The sequence below is a fragment of the Carcharhinus amblyrhynchos genome, chromosome 25 (genome assembly GCF_965287045.1).
Source record: "Carcharhinus amblyrhynchos chromosome 25, sCarAmb.v2.hapA, whole genome shotgun sequence".
In the NCBI taxonomy this organism is placed as follows: domain Eukaryota; kingdom Metazoa; phylum Chordata; class Chondrichthyes; order Carcharhiniformes; family Carcharhinidae; genus Carcharhinus; species Carcharhinus amblyrhynchos.
In genome coordinates this window covers 13,804,770-13,829,761 of record NC_137348.1, presented here as the reverse complement: position 1 = coordinate 13,829,761, position 24,992 = coordinate 13,804,770, and the positions used below count along the sequence as shown (strand labels likewise).

The following is a 24,992-nucleotide window of genomic DNA, read 5'->3' as shown; positions in this document are numbered from 1 at the left end:
TAGTGTTCTATGTTCTATATCTTCTTTATTGTACAGTACCAAGTTACCACAAAATCACATCAGGGGATCAAACTTTGTTGTACACAAAGTATTTAAGCTGACTTACTTTCTTACACACAAAGTAATGAACATTTGACCTACTCCATCCTAAACATAAGTATTCAAAAGGTATCAAAACGTCACAAAATATCCAAACTCATAACTTAAACTTAAAGATACTATCCATGGCGAGGCAAATTGATCCGATTCCCTGCGGATGGGTTTAGTTTTGATGTTTCTGAATCCCAGACTCTTGGCCTTGCTTCTGCAGTGGTTGATCCCGTATTACTGCTGCCGATGACTCTTTGTTACTCCTTCTCAAAGAGATCTTGCCGGTACTGGTCATGCTTCCGATCATGTACTCCAAGGACAGGCACTAGTCAATTATTGGCTTTTCGTCATGAGTACTAAGAGTCATGCCTCTATTAGGATGTCATAATTTTTCTCAGGAATATGATATACAGGGACTTGTATTCAACCACTGTCTGCTCAGGCATTGCAACAGCCTCTGTCCAATCAATTCCCATGTTTGTTCCATGCCTTCACATACTGCTCTTTGCTGCTTCTACAGACCTTAGCTACCCTTTTAACCATTAGGCTTTGCTGAAGTCTTCACTTTGCTGTGTCTTTTTGAATACCCATCAGGCTACAGATACATTGGCTTTAAAGATGATATAATGCAATTTCACTAGAATGATGTTGGAGTTGAAAGTTATGGACACATTGTAGAAACATAGGCAGGAATTTTACGAGCTCCAGGATGATGAACTTGGAGGCTGCTGGGCTGGTAAAATGTGCTGGGATGGCTCCCTCTGCCACATCACAAGGGAAGTTTTCCCACAGCGGCAAAGGCAGCGGTTCGGCTGGTTGTCACCTGGAAGCGGATAGACAATTTGAATAGTCAGAGGCCCAATGCAGGAACATTTTGACTGCGGCGCAGCGGCACCCTACATTGTGTGAGGAGGCTATTATCTGCACAGAGGCAGTGTGCCAGCAGCTTTCTGGGAAGAGGGGATATTGGAGCCAGATACTAATCACCAAAGTAAGAAACTCAGTATCAAATGCTGCCTCTGCAGTCCTGTTGCCAATGCTGCTGTTGGAGGAATTTCAACTCCATTCACCAGGGTCTGTCCTGCTTGACCCTACATGGAAAAAAAACAATTCCGCTAAACTTGTGATGCTGCCTCAAAATGGAGCTGCTCTCATGTTTCCCTTGCTGCCTTAGCAACGTCCATCTTTCTCAATGGCGCTGTGGAGCTGCTGGCCCTCTGATTGAGTTGGTAGTGTGGAAGGCCCTACCACCTTCCTTAAGTGGTCAATTTTGCTGACTACTGGCTCTTAATTGCTTTATCCTGGCCATATTGTGCAGGAAGAGTTGCCTCCTGCCCAAATGTACTGGTCACCAGAGAAGCTTCCAAACATTGGAATTTCGCCCCCCGCCTTCTGGTAAAATCCCTTCATTAGTTTGATTTCCATGAGTTTAGAAAGTTATTAGGGAATCTAATGGGGGTATTTAAAAAGCTTTGACAGGGTGGATACAGAAAAATGAATTCCTTCCATGCAGGAATCCAGACTAACAGGGCACCATTTTAAAATTAGTGCTGGTCCTATTTGGGGACACTTTTTCACTCAAACAGCAGTGAAAATATGACCCTCACTTCCTTCTTTGGATACTTGATTGATTAAAATTTTCAAGACTGGGACTGATAGATTGTTTTGTTAGCTGAGGGTATCAAGGGAAATGGATCAATGGAAATGGAATTAAAGTGGGTGGCACAGTGGTACAATGGTTAGCATTGCTGCCTCACAGCACCAGGGTCTAGGTTCAATTCCAGTCTTGGGTTACTGTCTGTGTGGAGTTTCCATGTTCTCACTGTGTTGCATGGGTTTCCTCTGGGTGCTCCAGTTTCCTCCCACAGTCCAAAAATGTGTGGGTTAGGTTGATTGGCCATGTTAAATTGCCCTTTAGTGTCAGGGGGATTTGCAGGGTAAATATGTGGGTTTATGAGGATGAGACCTGAGTAGGAATGTTGTCAGTGCAGGCTCAATGGGCTGAATGACCTCCTTCTGCACTGTAGAGATTCTATACAGATCACCCATGATCTAACTGAATGGTGTTAAGGGACTGAATGGTTAATTATAGCTTTCTGATTCTCCTCCTTCACATTACCTATCACTGAAGCATAGGATTTCATTTCAAAGTAATACCATGCTAACCTCTCTTCTTCAATCTCCTCTAGATGTGCTAGGGGAAGAGACTGCATCATAACATAAAACACAATGCATGATTCTGATGCTGAAGAGGTGCATTCTTTCAAGACTACAGCATAGAATGTAGAATAAAACTATATTTGGTCCTGCCAACGGTCCATTTTGGCAGGACCAACGGGATGCAGGAGTACAATATCAAGGGTAGGAGTCTCAGCTGGGTTGAAGAACAGAAGGATCTTGGGGTCCGGGTCGATAGGACTCTTAAATCGGCCTTGCAGGTGGAGGATGTGGTCAAGAAGGTGTATGGTGTACTGGCCTTCATTAATCGAGGGATTGAGTTTCGGAGTCGGGAGGTAATGCTGCAACTTTATAGGACCCTTGTCAGACCCCACTTGGAGTACTGTGCGCAGTTCTGGTTGCCTCACTACAGGAAGGATGTGGAAGCTATTGAGAGGGTGCAGAAGAGATTTACAAGGATGTTGCCTGGATTGGGAGGCATGCCTTATGAAGATAGGTTGAGGGAGCTAGGTCTCTTCTCCCTGGAGAGACAAAGGTTGAGAAGTGACCTGATAGAGGTTTATAAAATGTTGAGAGGAATAGATAGGGTGGATTCTCGGAGGCTATTTCCCAGGGCTGAAATGGTCGCTACGAGAGGACACAGGTTTAAGGTGCTGGGAAGCAAGTACAGAGGAGATGTTAGGGGTAAGTTTTTCACTCAGAGGGTGGTGAGTGAATGGAATCGGCTGCCGTTGGTGGTGGTAGAGGCAAACTCGCTGGGGTCTTTTAAAAGACTTCTGGATGAGTATATGGGATCTAATGGCATTGGAAGTTACAGATAGTTCTACGGCTTGGTAAGTATAGATGTGATCGGCGCAACTTGTGGGCCGAAGGGCCTGTTTGTGCTGTAGTGTTCTATGTTCTATGTAAAACAGCACCAGAGGGGGAATTTGGCCCATCGTGCCTGTGCTGACTCTTTGAAAGCTATCCAATTAATTGGACTCCCCTGCCCTTTCCCCTATAATTGTGCTCTACCTTTTAGAATTCAATGCTCAATTCAAGTAGAAATTAGACATGATTTTATCAAAACAGCCTGACTGTTAAAAATAATTTGGGAATTATAAACACTCTGCCTTTTGTGTCAACATTTACCATGACTTGGGAAATTTCTCTGTAGAATGCAAATGGATAGGCCTCTTTCTCTTTTCCTGATATATCTTTAGCAGGCACATAATTTTCATATGGAAATGTCTAATGCCCATGGTTGACTTGCATTAGATTAGCTTTTTCTCATGTATGCTAGTGGTTATTTGCCTGCAGCTTTGCTCAAATAAATGTCAGGAGCATTATATTATGAAGCAGCAATATGTTTTACAACTATCTCTCCTTCTCTCTTGCTCGCTCACACATATTCTCTTCATAAATAGTTTCATAGCAATATTAAATTCTTGCATGTACACCCTTTAAAATTCCAAAATACCCTCAATATTTTTTAACTAATTAATTATCTGCAAAAGTTTGAATAAAATCTATTTTCCATTTCCTTATGCCCATTATTTTCAAAATATAAATTTTAAATATTCCTTATATGCACAATCTAATTGCAGTACATTTTCATTGCACAGAATTGCATTTATTCATGATTATTTGATTCCCACTAACCTTATTGTCCAAGAGCTGAACAGCACCATCTTGTGGGGACCATGACATTTTCACAATGAATTTGCTTTGTTTTTTGCTATGAAACAAACACAATAATATATTTCTTTAATATATTTCTCCCAGCTAATCTTTAACCTAAAAAAAACTGATTACACGCAGCAGAACTGTGCAGTGGGTTGTGTTAATTTGTTGCAGATATAGTAGGATATACAGACACAAACATAGGAAATGAAGTGGGCCATTTAGCCCTTTGTGTCTCTTCAGTTATCATTCACTATGGCCTCCAATCTGTGAACTAATTCCAGCAACTTCCCCTTGCCTCATATCCCCTAGTATCTTTGGTTAACAACAACCTAGCAATTTCAGATTTAAAATTAGTTATTGGCCTAGCATTAATTGGTTTGTGTGGAAGAGTTCCAAATTCCTACCACCCTTCATGTGCAGATGTGTTTCCTAATTTGATTCCTGAAAAGTCTGGATCTATATTCTAAACTATGCCCCCTAGTACTAGATGCTCAGATGTGTGAAAAAAGTTTCTCTCTAACATCTATTCATTGATATCTTAAAAACTTAATTCAATCACTGTCTAATCTTATAACTACCAGTTATAAATTGCAATTTGAGTAATCACTGCTCATAATTTAGCTTGGAGTCCAAGCCCCCTCCAAGGCTATTGCAGCTTCCCAGTGTGGTGCCCAGAATTGAACGGTGCTCCAGATATGATCTAACTAGGGCTTTGTTTAACTGTGGCATAACTTCTTTCCCTTGCATTCTAGTCCTCTAGATATGAAGGCCAGCATTCCATCCATCTATTTGATTAGTTTTTATACCTGATTAGTGATCTATGTGCATGGACTCCCAAATCTCTTTGGATCTCCATTGTTTCTAGCTTTTGACCATTTAGAATGTATACCATATTAATTTTAGGTTCAAAGTGGATGACACCACAATTGTCTAAATTGAAATGTATTTGCCACAGTTTTACCCATTCACTTAATCTATGTGTAATGCTTCCGCCTTCACTGTTCACGGCAGAAATGTTATTCACCCTGGTACTGAGTAGGCAACTTACCATGTAGAACTCTCAGTTTTGCTCACAAAGGATGACATCTGTTCTCATAATTAGTGAATCCCAATGCAGTAATTGGCTAGAGGTTGAGATTGGAGACCTAATTTGTTGGATGAAATTTCTGCTCAGGGGAACAAAATAGGACAAAGAAAATTGAAGCATAAGTACGAGATCAAGAGGAGCATGTGCAAGGGTGGGTGAAGAGAAAAAGAGGTAGATTGAAAATCATGATATTAAAATCATTCATTTTTGCTCCAGAATTTGGGTGAAACAAAATTAGGTGTGTGCATTTCCCAAAAAAGCACCTTTTGATTTGAATTGATTTATTATTGTCACATGTATTGGCATACAGTGAAAAAAAGATTGTTTCTTGCACGCGATACGGCCGAAACATACCATTCATAGAGTAATAGGGAAAAAGGTAAGGAGAGGGTCGGTGGCACAGTGGTTAGCACTGCTGCCGCACAGCACCAGAGACCTGAATTCAATGCCTGGCTTCGAAAGCTTAAACTCTTTTTAAAAAACATCTCCTCCCTCATCCACCACTCTGGATTTCCTGAATAATTTCACTTCTACTTGATTTCAAATCTTTTAAAGTCTTTTCACTTAAATTGTTTTGCTTGATCCCCTGTTGCCGCGAAAGTTATTCCCCAGTCGGATTTGGATGCATCGTTCTGGGGGAGCTGAAAGCTCCAAGGTACAAAACGGTGATCAAGAGGAATTTGGAGATATTAATATTAAAATTAATATTACAAAAAAAGGGTATTTTATCGCGACTTATTGCGAAGAGACTCCACAGGTTATCCGATCATAAGAGCTGGGTATCCATAGCAATGGCCTGCAAACCGTCAGTCGAAAACTTTCTCCATAAATCGCTAAATAAATGCACTTTTTATGCTTCGCTTCTCCCCGGTGGGTGTCGGTGTAAATCGCGGTCTTTGTCGACAACCGCTCGGTCGGTTTATTGCTCCGTTGCCTAGGCAACGCGGCCTACAACAATCGGCCGTTGGTGCGCACGAGACAACTTGAGTGCCAGTAACCGGTGCAAGCGGACAGCAATTTCCGTCGCCTCAGGAGCGTCTTCAGCTGTAATCTAGATATTGTATATTTTAAATCCTGAAGAAATGGACGCAACCAAAAAGCCGCTTCGGATTTCCCCGGAGCTTGGGGTCTACGCGGAGAAACATGGAATATTTCAGACTCTGCAGGTATAAACAACGTCTATGTTATTATCACTCTTATTGTTATTACAGATCCTATAATTGTGTCTTTCTTTATTATAACATTTAATGTCATCACAGATCTTGTAAGTGTGTCTTTTGTTATTATTTATCACTCTTAATGTCATTACAGATCCTATAATTGTGTCTTACTTTATTATCACTTTTAATGTCATCACAGATCTTGTAAGTGTGTCTTTTGTTATTATTTATCACTCTTAATGTCATTACAGATCCTATAATTGTGTCTTACTTTATTATCACTTTTAATGTCATCACAGATCTTATATGTGTCTTTTGTTATTATCACTTTTAATGTCATCACAGAACTTATAAGTGTGTCTTTATTATCACTTTAAAAATCATTACAGATTCTGTAATTGTGTCTTTCTTTATTATCACTCTTAATGTCATCACAGATCCTATAGTTGTCCTTTATTATCACTTTTAATGTCATCACAGATCCTATAGTTGTCCTTTATTATCACTTTTAATGTCATCACAGATCCTATAGTTGTCCTTTATTATCACTTTTAATGTCATCTCAGATCTTATTATTGTCTTTTGTTGTGATCGCTTTTAATGTCATTACAGGCGTGTGTTTTGTTTTGTCTTAAGCTAAAATCTTCCTCTTGTTTAGTTAGGATAAGTAGTTGCTGCAGTGAAGACATCAAGAAGCATCAACTTCAAATTTCACTCCTCTTTAACAAACACAGAAAATGCTGGAAAATCTCATCAAGTCTGACATCATCTGTGGAGAGAGAATAGAGCTAATGTTTCGAGTCTGGATGATCCTAGACTCTAAACGTTCTCTGGTCGATCACGCTGGCAGGACTCTCCGGCCCTGCCGGTAGCACAGCCCCACTTCTAGGTTTCCCGCTGCCATGGGGTGACGTCAATGGGAATTTCCATTAACAGCAGTGGGACCAGAGAATCCTGCTGCAGCAAACAATGCGCCACCTCCCACCTGTGGGAAACAAGCATGTGGGAGACTGGAGAATTCAGGCTGTTGGCTTTATTCTCTCCACAGATGCTATCAGACTTGCTGAGATTTTCCAGCATTTTCTGTTTTTGTTTCAGATTCCAGCATCCACAATATTTTGCCTTTATCTTCACTCCTCTTCAGTTCAATCTTATTTGATTTAACTCTTCTGCAAATAAAGGTGGCTTTGTGTGTTTGAATGGACTGGTGATCTGTGCCTCTCTTTTTGATCGCCAATCCCATTCATGTAACAGCCTTGGAAAATTTTCAGTTAGGATCATTTATCTGCCTGAAGTTCTACCACTCTTCCATCGCACTTCAAAATGTCAGAAGTACTGAGGTAGTGGTTAGTGGGCGTGGTGAGAAAAAGAAAGAAAGTTATTTTCTGCTGTTTGTTTCTGAATTAAAACTAGGAATTTACAAACACAGCTACCAATAGGAAACAGCAGTGTCATTAATGGTTTCTAATTCTCATCAACTTCCAATCCTCACCTGAACAATTAACTCTCAATCTGCAAGCTAAGCATTAAATACCATTCCCAACCCTAAACATTAACTTCTAATCATAACCATTAACCCTTCTCACCATTGATATACATTTCCAAACCACTAACCCTAAATTGAAGTTGTCAATTGTGTGATACAGGGTTGGATGTGAGGTCAATAGATGATGGACATAAAATTTGGATCCAGAGCGCCACTGGAGATGACACTATAGAAACTAGATGCCTTCCTCAGCAGCAATCCCTGGTGCGATCCATGCATCATGTTTTGTTAAGAAAGGTGTCCTCATTCACATTCATATGCTGGATGCAGGTGATTTTGTACTTTCATGTTGACATGCATTGCTGTGATGCCCATTTTTCAAATTTGGACCAATCTGGTCCGTAGGACAGATTTTGTAGCCCAGCACTAACATTACTTAAAAGTATCTGGAATCAACCTTGCAGGTAATGTAGTTTTCAACAAATTCTGCTGTTGCACAGACTCTGGAGGGTGTTATGGTGATTTCCTGGATTTAGCAGAGAATGTTGTTGCATCTTCACGGAGGGGATGGATTTGATGATCCGTCCATGCTAAAGCTGCAACAGTATGGGGGTCTGCAGCATAATTAGGAGATGAAATAGAGGCTGCAGAGAGGGGAAGCTCTGCATGATGCCCTCTGTCATCTTGGAGCCTAGGTGCACTTGCTCCTTCACAGTGACAGAAGGATGGTCAGGCAATGCACTCAGCATCTTGGTAGACATACTCATCACTGTTCTTCAGTAAGTTTCCCATGGTGGCCCTCATCTGGGTCATGTGTGCAGAACTTGCTCATGACTTGCCCTCCAGTGAGTTGGCAAATGAACCATCCCTTAACCTCTGGCCTAACTGCAGTCCCGATTGTGTCTGACGACTCAACGCATACTGATCCCAACCCTTAGCTGTCCTCTAATGCGTGTGTGGAGGTCTTGTGAGGCTGTTGTAGTGCCCCTACTGCTGGACCAGAAGCTCCAGGTTCAGATCCAATGCCAGGACTTGTTGACTACAGAAAGTGTGTTCATAACGGATTCACAATCAGCTCAGGAATTCTTCCATTTCTGCTATTTCCCAAAGGGAAATACAGTGGGGGTGTGAAGATACACTTAAAAGTGCACTTGCAATGTATGCGGCTGCAAGTCAGACAAGTGATCGGGTCTCTTCTTTGTGCTGTATCACTGCCGTCTCTCTTGCCCCAGTGGCAGGGCAATTGGCAATCCATAGCTGTGTGAAATCAAAAAATCAGAAGGAAAAGGTTGGGGTGAGGGAAGCAAGAGGGGTGTAAAATATCCATGATAACACTATCAGCAGTTTGCTCGTCATCTTACATAGCAGGATGTAGGTGAGCTGGAAATGGAGAAGGGCATAACGCCCCTCTCACTCTCAATGTTCTCGGTGATGCTGGATGTCCTGGGCTGTGATGCAGTTGGCTCCATGATGTGGACAGCTATCTCTTTTGTTAGGGAAACATGGGGTCATAGAATCATAGAACCCTGCAATGCAGAAAGAGGCCCTTCGGCCCATCGAGTCTGCACCAAACACAATCCCACCCACGCCCTACCCCCATATCCCAACATATTATATCCACTAATCCCACTAATCTACACATCCCTGGATACTAAGGGGCAATTTCTTAGCATGGCCAATCAACCTAACCCACACATCTTTGGACTGTGAGAGGAAACCCACACAGACACGAGGAGAATGTGCAAACTCCACACAGACAGTAACCCGAGCATCGAACCCAGGACCCTGGAGCTGTGAAGCAGCAGTGCTAACCACTGTGCTACCGTGCCACCCCTGCCAGTTCTGGTCTGTTCCCTTTTATCTTGTGTCACTCTCTGTAAGAGAAATGAAAGAATGCCAGTGATTGTGTAGCACTGAATTTGGTTGACAGTGCCTTCCAGAGCTGAATAGCTGTGGATAGATGCAGGCAGTGAGAAGTGGTTAGGAGGTTGGCTGCATAGGTATGTGCAAGAGGGTGAGATGGGATACTGGATATTAAACATGAATCTTGAGAGCTAGGGGCTGTGATGTGGATGTGTTGCATTGAGCAACGTGAGAGGCTGGTGGAGTGAAAGATAGGAGATGTCATGTGAAGATGCATTCACTGATATGCTCATTCACAAGGGTTATTAGATTTCTTGGGTGGGATTTGATGGCCTCACTCATCCTGAAACTGTAAAATCCCACCTGAGGTTGGCAGACCTTTCCATAGTCTACCCCTCGCCTGCCCCGATTCCCGTGGTGAGTGGGCTGGTAAAATTCCAGCCGTTGTAGTACCACCGCCAGACTCTGGGAATTGACTTCCCTAGCTTTCTACTCTCTATCCCTTTTGTGGGCAGTCCCTGAGACCTCCTAGCTGTCAATAGATCCTCGTTGTCTCTCCTCCTATGCACCTTCAGCTCTGCATCTATGTCTCTACAACCTTCTCTCTATCGTGACGTACCACTTTTATTGTTTCCAATTCTAGCAAACCTTCCTATAATTCAGCAGCTTCCTTTTGAGGGAAACAAACTGGAAGGCTGGTTGCACCACACGCTGTTAGTCATGATGTGCGGTCCTCTGCTGAATGGAGAGGCAGCCAGCAGCACAGCAGGTGTTTGGCCGTATACTACAAATAACTAAATAAAATGCCAAGATGAAATTTGCAGACGGTCTATCTTCATACCAATGGGCATGGGCAGGTCATGAATCCCCAAAGCCTAAAAAACAGATTGGACTAATTTTTAGCTTGTTGTGATACGATCAATGATGTAGATTGGCTGCGAAGCTGATGGTTACTCAGATTGAAAACAGTTAGCTACATTACAAATCCATTTAAAAATGTGAAGCTGTGATGTACTTTTTCATAGTTGATCCGATGAAAACAAATCTCACTTATTTGATTTGATTTATTATTGTCACGTGTATTAGGATACAGTGAAAAGTATTGTTTCTTCCATGCCATACAAATAAAACATTCCGTTCATAGAGTACATAGGGGAGAAGGAAAATACAAGGAAAAATGCAGTATATTGTTAGTCATAGCTAGGGTGTAGAGAAAGATCAGCTTAATATACGGTCGGTCCATTCAAAAGTCTGATGGCAGCAGGGTAGAAACTGCCCTTGAGTCATTTGGTACATGATCTCAGACCTTTGCATCTTTTTCTTGGCAGAAAAAGGTGGAAGAGAGTTTGTCCAGGATAAGTGAAGTCCTTGATTATACTGGCTGCTTTTCTGAGGCAGCGGAATGTGTAGATAGAATCAAGGGATAGGAGGCTGGTTTGGGTGATGGACTGGGCTAAGTTCACAACCTTTTGTAGTTTCTTTGTCTTGGTCTAAGCAGGAGTCACACCAAGCTGTGATACATCCGGAAAGGATGCTTTCTATGGTGCATCTATAAAAAATGGCGAGAGTCATAGCGGACATGCCAAATTTCCTTAGGCTGTTGAGAAAGTAGAGACTTTGGTGGGTTTCCTTAACTACAGCATCTGCATGGAGGAACCAGGACAGGTTGTTGATGATCTGGACACCTAGAAACTTGAAGCCCTTGACCATTTCCACTTCATCACCGTTGATGCAGTCAGGGACAATTCGTCCACAACACTTCCTGAAGTCAATGACTTGTTCTTTCATTTTACTGACATTGAGGAAGAGATTATTGTCATCACACCATTTCATCAGATTCTCTATCTCTTTCCTGTACTCTGTCTCGTCATTGTTTGAGATCCAACGCACTATGTTGGTGCCATTAGCAAACTTGAAAATTGAGTTGCTGCAGAATTTGGCATCATTGAGGGGAAACTTGAGTAATGCGTTCCTCTCAGGCAGCTAGCCAGTAGTAGAAGTTATATCAACTGAAATAAAAATTGACCAGCTTTTTTTTTAGTGGTCTAAAAGCTGCACACTGCCCTGGAAAAGTATGCAAAAAATATGAATTAAGGTTTTGGATATTTTCAGTGAAATGTGCTATGCTTGAAAGAGCAAAACTATTTTTGCTATACACATAAACTAATTAGCAATGCTAATGTTTAGAAGAAAACATGTGATTAGAAAGGGCCTTTGAGCCCATCAGATCCATTCTATCCACATATTGTGGTGGAAATGACATTGACTCAAGATTGTATATTTATGTGGACCAAATACAGTTGAATGTGATATGACACCAAGTAATTTAGGAAATTGAATTGAAGATGGGATCATTTTGTGTTAATAACAAGTATTTTTTGTTGTAAAACAAAATATTAAATGTGTTATTTATAGAGATTGATCTGGGAAGGTAAATCTAATGTAACCTTAAATTGAAAAATTACCTGTGATTGTTAAAACAACTGAATGAAGACATTGGATGTTGGGAGAAAAGAGTTAATTGTTAGAACATAAGAACTAGGAGCAGGAGTAGGCCATCTGGCCCCTCGAGCCTGCTCCGCCATTCAATAAGATCATGGCTGATCTTTTCATGGACTCAGCCCCACTTACCCACCCGCTCACCATAACCCTTAATTCCTTTACTGTTCAAAAATGTATCAATCCTTGCCTTAAAAATATCCAATGAGGTAGCCTCAACAACCTTCACTGGACAGGGAATTCCACAGATTCACAGCCCTTTGTGTGAAGAAGTTTCTCCTCAACTCAATCCTAAGACTTTTTCCCCTTACTTTGAGGCTATGCCCTCCTAGTTCTAGTTTCACCCGCCAGTGGAAACAACTTCCCTGCTTCTATTTTATCAATTCCCTTCATAATCTTAGATGTTTCTACAAGATCTCCCCTCATTCTTCTGAATTCCAGTGAGTATAGCCCCAGACTATTCAGTCTCTCCTCGTAAGCCAATCCTCTCAATTCCAGAATCAACCTAGTGAATCTCCTCTGCACCTCCTCCAGTGCCAATATATCCCTTCTCAAGTAAGAAGACCAAAACTGTACACAGTACTCCAAGTGTGGCCTCACCTGCACCTTATACAGCTGCAACATAACCTTGCTATTTTTAAACTCCATCCCTCTAGCAATGAAGGACAAAATTCTGTTTGCCTTCTTAATTACCTGCTGCACCTGCAAACCAACTCCATGAGATTCATGCTGCAATTTTTTTTACCATTTAAAGAATAATAAATTATCATTTTGCCATTTAAATAATAATAAATAATGTTGGGGTAGTCATGGACTGCAGGAAGAGTTAAATTGCTGCTGTGAATCATTTTATTCCAAAATGTCATGTGTTCTGATTAAGGAGACAGCCATGATAGATACAGAGAAACTATTTCCACTGGTAAGGGAGTCTATGAATAAGGGGCATGGTCTAAAAATGAGAGCTAGAGTTTACAGGAGTGGAGTAAAGAAATGCTGCATTGAAAGGGTATTAGAAGTTTGAAACTCTGCTGGGATTTTCCAGCTCTGCCCATGTGGAGTTAGGTTATTAAATCAGCCAGGATGGTGGAACAGTTTCAGTGAGCTAAATGCATATTCCTGTTCCTGTGCTCCTATGCTTGAAGATTTAAATACCCAATTTTACCCTCGCTCATTTAGGTTCAGGCATGTGCAATACCATTCCCAGCATGGAAGCAGGTGGGACAGTTTTTCATGATGCTTAAAAAGTCAAAAAAGAGCATTATCTTTTCCTTTCATATCTGTAATAAAGTGTCTTTACTTCACTTGCGAAGTTCAAGTGTGAAATCACTGTTGGAAATCATAGATTTGAATTCATATCTTGTCGCTCGGAGTATTCTAATGTGCTGTACCACTCAGCTGCCATTATTATAAATGCAGTGTATACTGCCACGCTTGAAATTTGGCTCGAAAAGTTTCATTTATTTAAATTGTGTGTGAAAAATACTCTACATTTCCATGTTTTAGTGCATTGATTTAATTTGATTTGATTTATTATTGTCACATGTATTAACATATGGTGAAAAGTATTGTTTTTTGCACGCTAGGCAGACATTTAAGGATCAACCAACTTTTTTGTTACAAGTACCTCACAGAAATCTTTTTATTTATTGGAATCAGATTTGGTTGAGTTCAGAATTATATAAAGCGGCCGATAAGGTTTATGCATTTGTAATAATTGGAGAATAGTTGAGACAATGAAGCTAGAGATCTAAGGAACAATTAGATGCTGTAATAAGAAGATCTTAGGGGTGCTCTTCAGGAAAGGAAGAGTTCAAAATGGGCTGAAGAACCCTCTTAATCTGAGTCTATCTTGTGACGTCAGCACTGAAGACATAACTAGTTGAATCTACTTATTGCACAAATGACTTTTTAATCTTAGTCTGGCACTGTACTTCTGTTTAATTCGTGCGTACAATACATTTTCTACACAAAGCTAACAATGCATAAGTGAGGATTATTAGCAGGAGATGTAACCTCTTATTCTCTTGTGCTCTTCAGAAAATGTTGCAGTGTCTGCTAGTGGACAAACCTATGGATCCCATTCAGTATATGATAGATCATCTTAAAAACGAAAATGATGAAGGTGAGGGCAGTTTTTCATTTTGGTGGAAAGTACTTTATTAAATTATTTTTCAAGATTTTCTAAAATGTTAGCTCAAACTCATTGCATTCTGTCAGCTGCAAGATTTAGGGAGTCTTCTCAAAAATCAAAATCACAAGTGAACCTTTGTTTGGCTTTGCTCTAACTGAAGTTGGAGCTCTGGATTAAAGATTTCTTGAGAAATGCAGCTTTGTTGAGGAGAAAATAGGAAATAGGGAAGAAAAAATTATAAATTATGTCACTCCTGACTTAAAATCATACTTTGTTTCATGATCCAAGGGCCGCAATTCTTCATACCATAAAGTAAATACATATTGTTCCAATTTTCATTAATTTATTATTTGACATTGTACTTTATATATATATTTTAATGGTGTAATTAGAATTTAGTGTGTCAGATTGTGCAGGCTTAAGAATCCCAATTGATGCTCTCAGTTCTATGGGAAACAGGGAACCTCAAAATGACAGTGTATTATCTGAGGGACTTGCAGACTTGAAATAATAATTAAAACACTTTTGAAAATTTTTCTAGAACTGGAACAAATGAAATGTTTGCCTCACATTGTGTCTTTTTCTTAAAACTGATGGGGGCACTACTTGCATACCTGTGCACAACTAGAACAGCTGTGTGCAAAATTAATGTCTGCCTGAGAAGTGTGGTTACAGTCTTGTCAGTTAGAAATCTACAAGGGAAGTAATCCAATTATAGAATGTTTTCGTTTCCTTTTATTGAAAAATATGACCTAGGGCAAGTATAGCTTTTTTTTGTACGGAATAAACAATTACAATAGCCCAAGGCAGTTCTTCCCCCAAACAAGAGTTTGACCTTGTGTTAATAATAGAATAATTCTGTTTTTCACTGATCCCATAACTGGAGAATCTTGAGTGTAAAGGCTTGAATCACCTGAGGATTTATTCTTACAGATGAGATTAGACAATCCTCAAAAGAGGCATGTCTGCCAAAGAAAGATTTCCTTTGAAGTAATTTGAAAGAAATTTACTGATGATGGCGCTAGAGCTTGTTTTGTGCTGATTGTATTGAGTTTAAATAATTCATTGTTCTCTGTATTTACTTTGAACAAGAGAGGAACATATTTACATATTGGATTTAGTTATAATATTCCTATATCACCCATGCTGGATGTGTGCTAAAATAAATTTCAAGATTTTGTGGAACCTGTAAAACTACTATTCATTGCTAATCTTCGAAATTCTCTGATGCCTGTGTTGCATGTGGAGTAATTTACAATGGGGTGAATGCTAAGGGTATTGTAATTGTCTTTTAAAAGAAAGTTATATACATGTCCTAGCAACAAAGAAATCATGAGTGGACTTTTCTGATATTTTGGCAAAGTGTCAATCTGGTGGGAACACAGTAAAAAGTCTGACAACACCAGGTTTAAGTCCAACCGATTTATTTGATAGTAAACTCACTAGCTTTCAAGGTTTCCCTCTTTGTCAGGTGAATAGAGAGTTCTGGCCTCTGACAGAGCATATAAAGCACCCCAGTCCAACGCCGGCATATCCACATCATGACAATCTGGTGGGAAACAGGGATGTAGCTGTATTATTAGGCACTTTGAAGAAAAAGAAGTCACAGGTTTCATGCTGCGTCTGTGGCAGGTGGAATCTGATCTGTCCATCCTGTCATTAGCTGAGGCTTCAATTAGTGAGTCACTCCGTTTAAGCGCCTCTCCCGCACTTCCCAACACTTAATCCAAGTCCACTGAGTAGAATTCTGCAAGGAAGGCAGCCCCAAGGTTCTCAGAGGGAAGCCCCCCAACCGGATGCTAGCTGCCGTAGAGGAGTGGCGTCACATTCTGTACGGGGGAAACCCTTCACCAAGTTCACCAACCCTGCATGGGAGGCAGAGGCAGCTCACTTCAGAGGAGGATGGGCATCCAATGCCAGAAGAGGATGAATGATCTCCTTTCAACCATGGTAAATCACTCATCTAATCTCTTACCACTCACACACTCATACATCCATCACACATCCACAAGTCACCTTTGTACTCCAGTATTGATGGCACTCCCTTCCTGTGACAGGAGCCATATCACGCAGGGTGTTCACTGTCCATGATGGGACCTCAGTGGTGAGCCTAATCCTGATCATCCATGAAGTGGAAGGCTATTAGGACATCCCAAACTCTCATAACCCTTCTGGCGATCTGACCACCGCTTGATAGCATTTTTCTGCATCTCCAGGGCTTCTTCCTCATTGTTCACCTTGATGTTCTCTTCATCACATGAGATGTGCCTCTTATCCATCTGCTCCTCATGCAGCTCCCCTTTCTGTTGAAGTGCCAAGTTTTGGAGGATGCAGCAGAAAACCACAATGCGAGTCACTCTCTGGGGACATATTGGATGGTTCAGGCACGAGAACCACAAACTCAATATCCCGATCATATGCTGCATCAAAGTGCAAGTAGCAGCTTGAGCCTGATTATACTGGTTCTCTGCTGCACTCTGTGGCCTCTACACAGGCGCACTCAGCTATATCCTTTGGATACACCTAGTCCTGAGGGGCCACCTCTATAGCTACTGTGTTCCTTCAAGTACCTCAGGAATCTGTGAGCGGCCCAGGATGAAGCTGTCATATACTCTCCCTGGGTACCTAGCACACACTTGCACCTGAGGAGGCTTTGCATGGTCGCGGATGAGTTGAACATTAAGGAAGTGGGAGCCCTCACGGTTGATGTAGGGGATTCCTTGATATCATGGTTATCGGCAAGCCATGTGGGTGCAGCCAATGACTTGCTGCACTTTTGGGAAATCAGCTATCTGGACGAATCCTGTGGCTTGTGTGTCACGGCTCACCTGGTCTTGGTTGAAATTGATGAAATTGTGCCACCCCAACAAACGGCTGTAAGAAATGCCACTGCAACCGCATCTGTTTGAGAAGGTGCACCCTGCTGAGCTTTGTAGCCTTTTACCCATGTGCTCACCCTCGTATCAAATACTAAAGGCAAACCATGGGAATCACAGGATAAAAGCAAATTACTGCAGATGCTGGAATCTGAAACCAAAAGTGGAAATGCTGGAAAATCTCAACAGGTCTGGCAGTATCTATAAGGAGAGAAAAGAACTGATGTTTCGAGTCCAGATGACCTTTTGTCAAACCTTTGTAAAAAGTAGGCTATTTAGCCCTTTGAAGCCGCTTTGCCATTCACTTTGATCATGACTGATCATCAAATTCAAAATTCTGATGTCCGCTTCCCTCCATATCCCTTGATCCCTTTAGCCCCAAGAGCTATATCTAATTTCTTCCTGAAATCAGACAACGTTTTGATCTCAACTACATTCTGTGGTAGTGAAATCCACACGTTCACCACCCTTTGAGTGAAGAAATTTCTCCTCAGTTCAGTTCTAAAAGGTTTACCCCTAATCCTCAAACTATGAACCCTAGTTCTGGACTCCCCCACCATTGGGAACATTGGGGGTGATTCTCCCAAAAGTGCTGAATATTTAGTGTGAACAAATGGGGTCACAGCACAGATCCCTGCAGAACCCTACTAGTTACTGACTGCCAGTCAGAAAAAGACTCATTTACACCAACTCTTTGTTTCCTATCTACTAACCAGTGTCCTATCCATCTCAAGACATTACCTTCAGTCCCATGTGCTTTAACTTTTGATGACCTCCTCATGAACCTGCTCCGTGACCTGGCCAGACTCACCATAAACAGGTTTAGGCAGCGAGTGACCAAGGGGGTCATCTGATCTGACAGTCTGCCCACCTGCAGCAGCTACATTTGCGGCTAGGGAGGGAGCATGCAATGTCTACCAGCACTGTGGAGGCCTTCTACTACCAGTGGATATCATGGGGACTGAGAAGATTTATTAACCCTCTTGATCTCGCTTTGGTTTAATGTTTTAAGGCTGAATTTCAAGTGCTAATGGGTATCAGTGCAATAAGTGTTGCTTTCACATGGCAGAATGCAATTTTCCTAAGTTTTAGTGATGTGAAGACTTTAGTAGATGGTGAAAGGTGCGTTTTCCACTCACCCCTAAGGATTTTAAAATATTTTCAATTGATATTCCATGGAATCTGAGGACTGTATATAATGCGTACTGGGTGAGTGGCTGTAGAGGATATATGGGGACATAGAGGTGGCCTCCGTGATCTGAGATGGCAGGGACTGGGTGAAGTTGAGGAAGGTGGGCTGAGTTTAGCATGCTATTAAATGCAAATTGCAATTGGGATATTGTGGTGGAGAACTGAGACATGTTTTCTGACCAATCTGCCTTTGCACCCATACTCCTCATGCACTCCATTGAGGCTTGCAAATTGTGTTGTGAACTTGATCCTACTGTGAAAAGTCAAAAATGGTGTGCAAAGTCATACATGGGTCAGCTTGAGAGCCACGAGAGTGTGCAGGTCAGGTTTTTCTGAGCCTAGAGGAAGATTCAATCCCTAATCTCCACATTAAATCTAATTCTGAAGTGAAGCTATATCTCAAGGCTGCTAAGAATCCATATCAAACTGCACTTATACTGTAGAATTGGCTTCACTTTACACTTACACTAAGGGGGCAATCTGGCCTCATGTTACACTTACACTAAGAGGGCAATCTTATCAAAAAAAATTCTAAGTATCAGACGAGTGTGAAAATGGGAGAGAATTGCGGACAATTTTTAGCAAGCTTTTAGGCACAGTCTCATTCCAGTTAGTGCAAAAGAAGAGGCAAAATGTGATTCATGCCAGTAAATGGAGTGGATGGAGTCTATTCTCTCTGGAAAGCCAGCTGCTGACAGCTAGGGAGTGCTTTTGTGCATTGAAAAATAGAAAATAAAAGCAGGAATAGGCCATTCAGCCTTCAGCCCTTTGAGCCTGCTCCGTCATTCATTCTGATCATGGCTGATCATCGAAACCAATATCCTGATTCTGACTTCACCCCATATCCCTTGATCCCTTTAGCCCTAAGGGCTATATCTAATCTGCACATACAGATCTCTCAGCATTCTTGTGTAAAGTGTACATAGAACACTGAATATTTGTTACTCCTCCAACCCCTGGATACTCCCCCTCACCCCAACCTATTGTTGGCCTCCATGGCCGATCGTTCCAAATACCACCAACCCAACCCCAACCAAAGGGTACTATCCCCTCTTGCCCCTGACCACTCATGGGGCCTCAGTGGCCTCTGGTCCCACCAGTGAGGCTATCATGTCAGGTTTTTGTTGCTGAGGACCGTATGTGATCCTTGCTGGTGAGGACTTCCATCAGCGAAGCTACCAAGGCAAGTAAGCCTGGACGACTGTATCCAGGACTCACTGATTATATTGAAATTAATATTTAAATCAGCTTTGTGACCTTCCTAGGTGGAAGGTGGAAATGTTGGCATTCCAGGCTGGTAAGATTGTGAGAGGCGAGAAACCGGACGCAGACCTGGTTTTTCGCCTCACTTGTGATCTTACCGGCTCGCCACACTGATCAAACTGCAGGTTGAGTCAGTAAGATCGTCCCCTAAGAATTTATACCATTAATCCAGTGTTGGCTACAACCTGACTGGGGTGAACTGGAGTTAGACTGTCTCTTCCAGGAGTTGCAGCACAACATTGACCAAATTAAAACTTCTTTGCAACAATGCTGCAGCTGTACTGTGAACACAGTAACTGTGAATACAGACATGGAGTAGTCTTGTTGTACTGCACAAAATAAATGCTATTATTTTATAACTTGAGAGCAAATATAGAAAAACAAAAGGAACATACAAGTTTATTTACATTATAAAAGCTGCAGGATTTATTCTAGCTTGGCATGATTTTACAAAAAGCAAGAATTGTAAAGGAATTGTACAATTTATCTTGTATTTGCTATCTTTGTGTATATTTTTGATATAAATTGACCTTAATGATCATAATATTTTCTTCCGAATGTTTCATAGTTCCCCGAGTGTTTCTGCTAGGACCACCTGCTTCAGGGAAATTTACTATTGTAAGTGCATTCTAGATTTAAACTATTAACTGAAGAGAAATATCCTGTAATTAATGTTGATAAGTTTTTTTGAAAAAAATTAACTCCCAGCTGAGCAATGTTATCTATTAATGTGTCTGTATTTACTGATATTTCTTCATAGCCAATGCTGTGTCAAAATTAATTTCTCAATCTACAATGATTTTTTGGAATGCAAGTGGTTATTTGATGTATGTTCTTATGAAATTTGTTAACCTATAGGCTTTTTCACTGATTCAGAATTGCAAGTTTATTTAAATAGTAATTTTAATTATTGGATACAAGCTTCCTCAATGGAATATTTTCTTCAACATCATTTGATCTTTTTCTCCACTGAAAGGAGTGCTGGTTTTACTAATTCAGTGCTGTTAATTTGTTTTAGAGATTTTGTAAATTCTTCACATCTTAGCTTTCAGGTTTGAGAGTGGAAGCAAATAATTCTATTTTTCTTTATTTGAAGTTTACACTAATTATTAACTTGACATTTTGTCAGTGTAGCCTTACTGTTTATGACAGGTGAAATACATTATATGATGTTTAAAAATATTGTCAGGTTCCAGTACATTACTATCTGCAAAAATGTTTGTATTATTCTACAACATGTCTGCATGATGATGAAATTAAAATACTAAATAATTGTCTGGTAAATTAAATAGATTGTTGCCAGCTGAAAACTAAATGTCGTGAAGACTGTTTCTGGCACACAAAGGAGTAAACTAAAATATTTAAAGCAGTAGGAATTTTTTATTGCCCTTCATTTGAAACTATTATTCTCTTTTTGCACTACCCTCTCGCTCTCAAATTTTATCTGCTCATTTTCCTTTGGAGAGTCTATGTGGACCTTTTGCCCTTCAATAAGGGCAGGACTTTTTGGGCCTTGTGGCATTTTGATACCCCTAAAGGATCTGTTGATCAATGTTCACTATACTAAATATTATTCATTCTGTGGAGAAGAATCTTGTGTATCAATATGTATTGGTTATTGCTCTGGATCAGAGTTTCTTTAAATGAAGGAAGATACCCAAAGACAATTTCACATATCCCTATTTCACTCCTCTATCGTGATTGGAATCTTCTGCTGTCTTCTCCTTATTGCATCGCTCCCACCCTGACAAAACCACCAAATTCCACTTTGGCTCTGCTTGCAGTTGCTTCTTCCAAATTTCATTTGCCCTGATGTTCCAGGCCTTTATCCATCCTGCCTGGGATCATTTTTACAGTTTGGCCAGGGGGAAACAGTGGGCTAGTAGTAATGTCGCTAGTTTAACAAGCTCTGGAACTTGGGTTCTCACAGTAAAAAGTCTGACAACACCAGGTTTAAGTCCAACCGATTTATTTGATAGTACACTCACTAGCTTTCGAGTTAGTCCCTTCGTCAGGTGAATGGAGAGTTCTGGCCTCAGACAGAGAATATAAAGCACAGACAGTTTACAGATTACTGATTAGAATGCGAATCTTCACACCTAACCTGCTGTTCAAGTCTTAAAATGGTCGACAATGTGAGTGGAAGGAGCACTGATCGCAGGTTAAAGAGATGTGTATCTGGAGACAATACACATCTCTTTAACCTTTGATCAGTGCTCCTTCCACTCACATTGTCGACCACTTTAAGACTTGAACAGCAGGTTAGGTGTAAAGATTCGCATTCTAATCAGTAATCTGTAAACTGTCTGTGCTTTATATTCTCTGTCTGAGGCCAGAACTCTCCATTCACCTGACGAAGGGACTAACTCGAAAGCTAGTGAGTGTACTATCAAATAAATCGGTTGACTTAAACCTGGTGTTGTCAGACGTTTTACTGTGTTTACCCCAGTCCAACGCCGTCATATCCACATCGTGACTTGGGTTCTCTTCAGGGCAGCTGGTGGAATTTAAGCTCATCTCAGTAATAGTGATCATGAGACCATCATTGACTGTGATAAAAACCTGTCTAGTTCACGTAATGTCCTTCAGAGAAGGAAGTTGCCATCCCTACTTGGTCTGGCCTACATGTGACTACAGACCTATAGCATACCCATTGCAATGTGATTCACTTTTACCTGCCCTCAAAGGGCAATTAGGGATAGGTAACAAATACTGGCCTTGCCACTGACATTTGCAGCCTCTTCCATCTCTTCTGTTCCTTTGACCAAGGCGTGTGTTAACATTATCAGCCGTAGAGGTTTTAGGGCAATCTTTTCCTTCCTGCTGAGTCTGCCTCCCTGGGTTTTCTGTGTCTTTTCCTTTCCCCTGTCAGCTGTGGTGGTGACATAGAAATATTCCCAAAATCCTACTTTGGCCTTTATCCCTTATACATCTGGTCCACATTATGCATTTGGTAATGACCAATTAGTCCCCTTTAGAATCCTTCACTGCTTTTACAAATGTGAAGTGAGAGAAGCATTTTTATACCAGTTGTTCGGGTCAGGAATGCAGTGCCTGGAAGTGTGGTGGAAGCAGGTTCAATGGAGGCATTCAAGAGCTTGAATATAATGTGCAAATGTACAGGGAAAATGCAGGGGAATGGCACTAAGTCACAATGCTCGTTTGGAGAGCTGGTGTAGACACAATGTTTAAATGACCTCCTTCTGTGCTGTAATGATTCTGTTCCCCACCTGCCAAAGTTCTAGGTTCCTTTCTCACTTAATTTGCATTTCATCTGATCAGTTTCATCTTTCAGCTGAACAACTCCAGATCCTTATTGATTTAATCCTTCTTTAAAATCATCTTACCCAAATAACCAAAGAATTTCTTGCCTAGCTCACATCCCTCTCAGCCTTCACATTCATTTTCTACCCACATAGGCGATCACCCTTCGACTTTGCGATTAGGTGAATATCAAGACTTTTGAGATCCTAATTTATGAACGTGCATTCTCAGAATCCTTTCTTATCTCCCTTTATATACACATTCCCATGATAGTACAAGGTCTCTAGTCTTAGAGAAAATAAGCCAAACCTCCCTGACCAGCACATTGTCAACATTTTTATTAGGCTCTCCAATTAATGGTTTTGTTGATCTATGCCATAACTGCCTAATCTCAACCTGCAATGTCTGCACCTTCATTAGATCTTAGCAGATTGCAGACATGTTATTCCTCACAGTAAAGTCGTGATTTCAACAATTCTGGATTCTGACATGTCTGGCAGTTCACCAGTAGGCAGATGCCATTCAATGCAGAAAACTGTGAAGTTATACATTTTTGGGGGAAGGAACAGTGAAAGACTGTGTTTCTTATAATGGGGCAATGATTAACAGATTGGATGAACAAAGGTACTTCAGGAGATAGCTGTAAGGTTCTTTAAACGCAAAAATGCATATAGAAAGGGCTGTGAAATGGCAAATAATGAGTTTCTATATTGGCTGTAAAAGCAACACATTATACTGAATTTGTATAAGACATTTGTTTATCACTGGAGCAGTTCTGGGCATTGCCATATAAAGGGCATTATTAGATTCATTGGAATGATACCAAAATGGTTCGAGAAGTATAGAGGCTTGAATGATAAGGTCTGAAGAAGAGTCATATGGACTTGAAAGGTTAGCTCTCTTTCTCTCTCCACAGATGCTGTCAGACCTGCTGAGTTTTTCTAACATTTTGTTTTTATTTCAGACATCTGGCATCTACCGTCTTTTGCATTTATTAAAATAGAATCATAAATTCATAGAACCCTACAGTGCAGAAAGAGGCCCTTCGGCCCTTCGAGTCTGCACAGAACACAATCCCACCCAGGCCCTACCCCCATATCCCTACATATTATACCCACTAATCCCTCTAACCTGCGCATCCCTGGACACTAAGGGGCAATTTCTTAGCATAGCCAATCAACCTAACCCGCACATCCTTGGACCGTGGGAGGAAACCGGAGCACCCGGAGGAAACCCACGCAGACACGAGGAGAACATGGAAACTCCACACAGACAGTGACCTGAGCCGGGAATCAAACTCAGGACCCAGGAGCCGTGAAGCAGCAGTGCCAACCACTGTGCCACCGTGCCGCCCCCTCCATCCTTACCTTATTGAGTTTTTTTTTAACCAGAATGTAGAATATTGAAGGGAATCGTAGAATGTTTAAAAATATGACTGTTTTGACAAAATAAGCAGTGAAATATTATTTCCTGTAGCAGCCACATTGGTTAGAAGTGCACAAAACCTGAAATACACTATTTGAAAAATGAAGGAAGATATTAGAAAACAATTTCATGCATTTGAATAGGGAATGGTTTACCTTAGGTATTGTGACAATTGGGTAAAAATTGATCTTGGTTTATTTTTAATTCAGGATTGATGCTCACTGGAAATTAGACTTTGGGCTTCATAATTTCAGAAAGTTGCTGGCATGTGTTGTGCCTGCAGGAGTTGGAGGTGAAATTTGGAGCTACTAGCTTTTCTGACCCTGAGGCAAGCCCTGGAAAGGGATGGGTTAAAGCACTGTGGCTCTTGGATATGCTGTGGGGCGGCACGATAGCACAATGGTTAGCACTGCTGCTTTACAGCACCAGAGATCTGAGTTTGATTCTTGCTTGGGTCACTGAACGTGTGGAGTTTGCACATTCTCCCTGTGTCTGCATGAGTTTCCTCCAGGTGCTCCGGTTTCCCCCCACATTCTGAAAGACGTGCTGATTAGGTGCACTGAGCCGAACAGGTATCGGACTGTGGCGACCAGGGGAATTTCACAGTAGTGTCATTGCAGTGTTAATGTAAGCTTTACTTCTGACTAAATAAATAAATCTGAACTTTGAAGGAACATTCTTGGTCTAGATCAAAAAATAAAATCAAATATTTTTGGTGCTGGCACACTTTATGTCACACTGCTTGTATTAAAACCTGACTGAACAGGTCACAAAATTGTTATAACACAGAAGGAGGTAATTCAGCCCATCATGT

The 24,992-nt window shown here is 41.0% G+C and overlaps 1 protein-coding gene and 1 long non-coding RNA gene across 4 annotated transcripts in view; one reads left to right on the top strand and one right to left on the bottom strand.

The window, feature by feature from the left end:
* Positions 1-596: 596 nt before the first annotated feature.
* On the bottom strand, positions 597-5,103 carry LOC145358386 (uncharacterized). The gene is made up of 3 exons (XR_013889468.1): positions 4,982-5,103; positions 3,910-3,985; positions 597-913 (listed from the first exon to the last, which is right to left on the bottom strand). It is a non-coding gene; the product is annotated as an uncharacterized LOC145358386 (long non-coding RNA).
* Positions 5,104-6,011: 908 nt separating this feature from the next.
* Positions 6,012-24,992, top strand: part of ak8 (adenylate kinase 8) — a 175,910-nt gene continuing 156,929 nt past the window's right edge. For all 3 annotated transcript variants that reach the window (XM_080212231.1, XM_080212230.1, XM_080212232.1), the window contains exons 1-3: positions 6,012-6,186; positions 14,066-14,150; positions 20,058-20,107. In XM_080212231.1, coding sequence (XP_080068357.1) covers positions 6,103-6,186; positions 14,066-14,150; positions 20,058-20,107 — 219 coding nt within the window. In that variant the 5' untranslated portion in view covers positions 6,012-6,102. The remainder of the gene's footprint in view (positions 6,187-14,065; positions 14,151-20,057; positions 20,108-24,992) is intronic.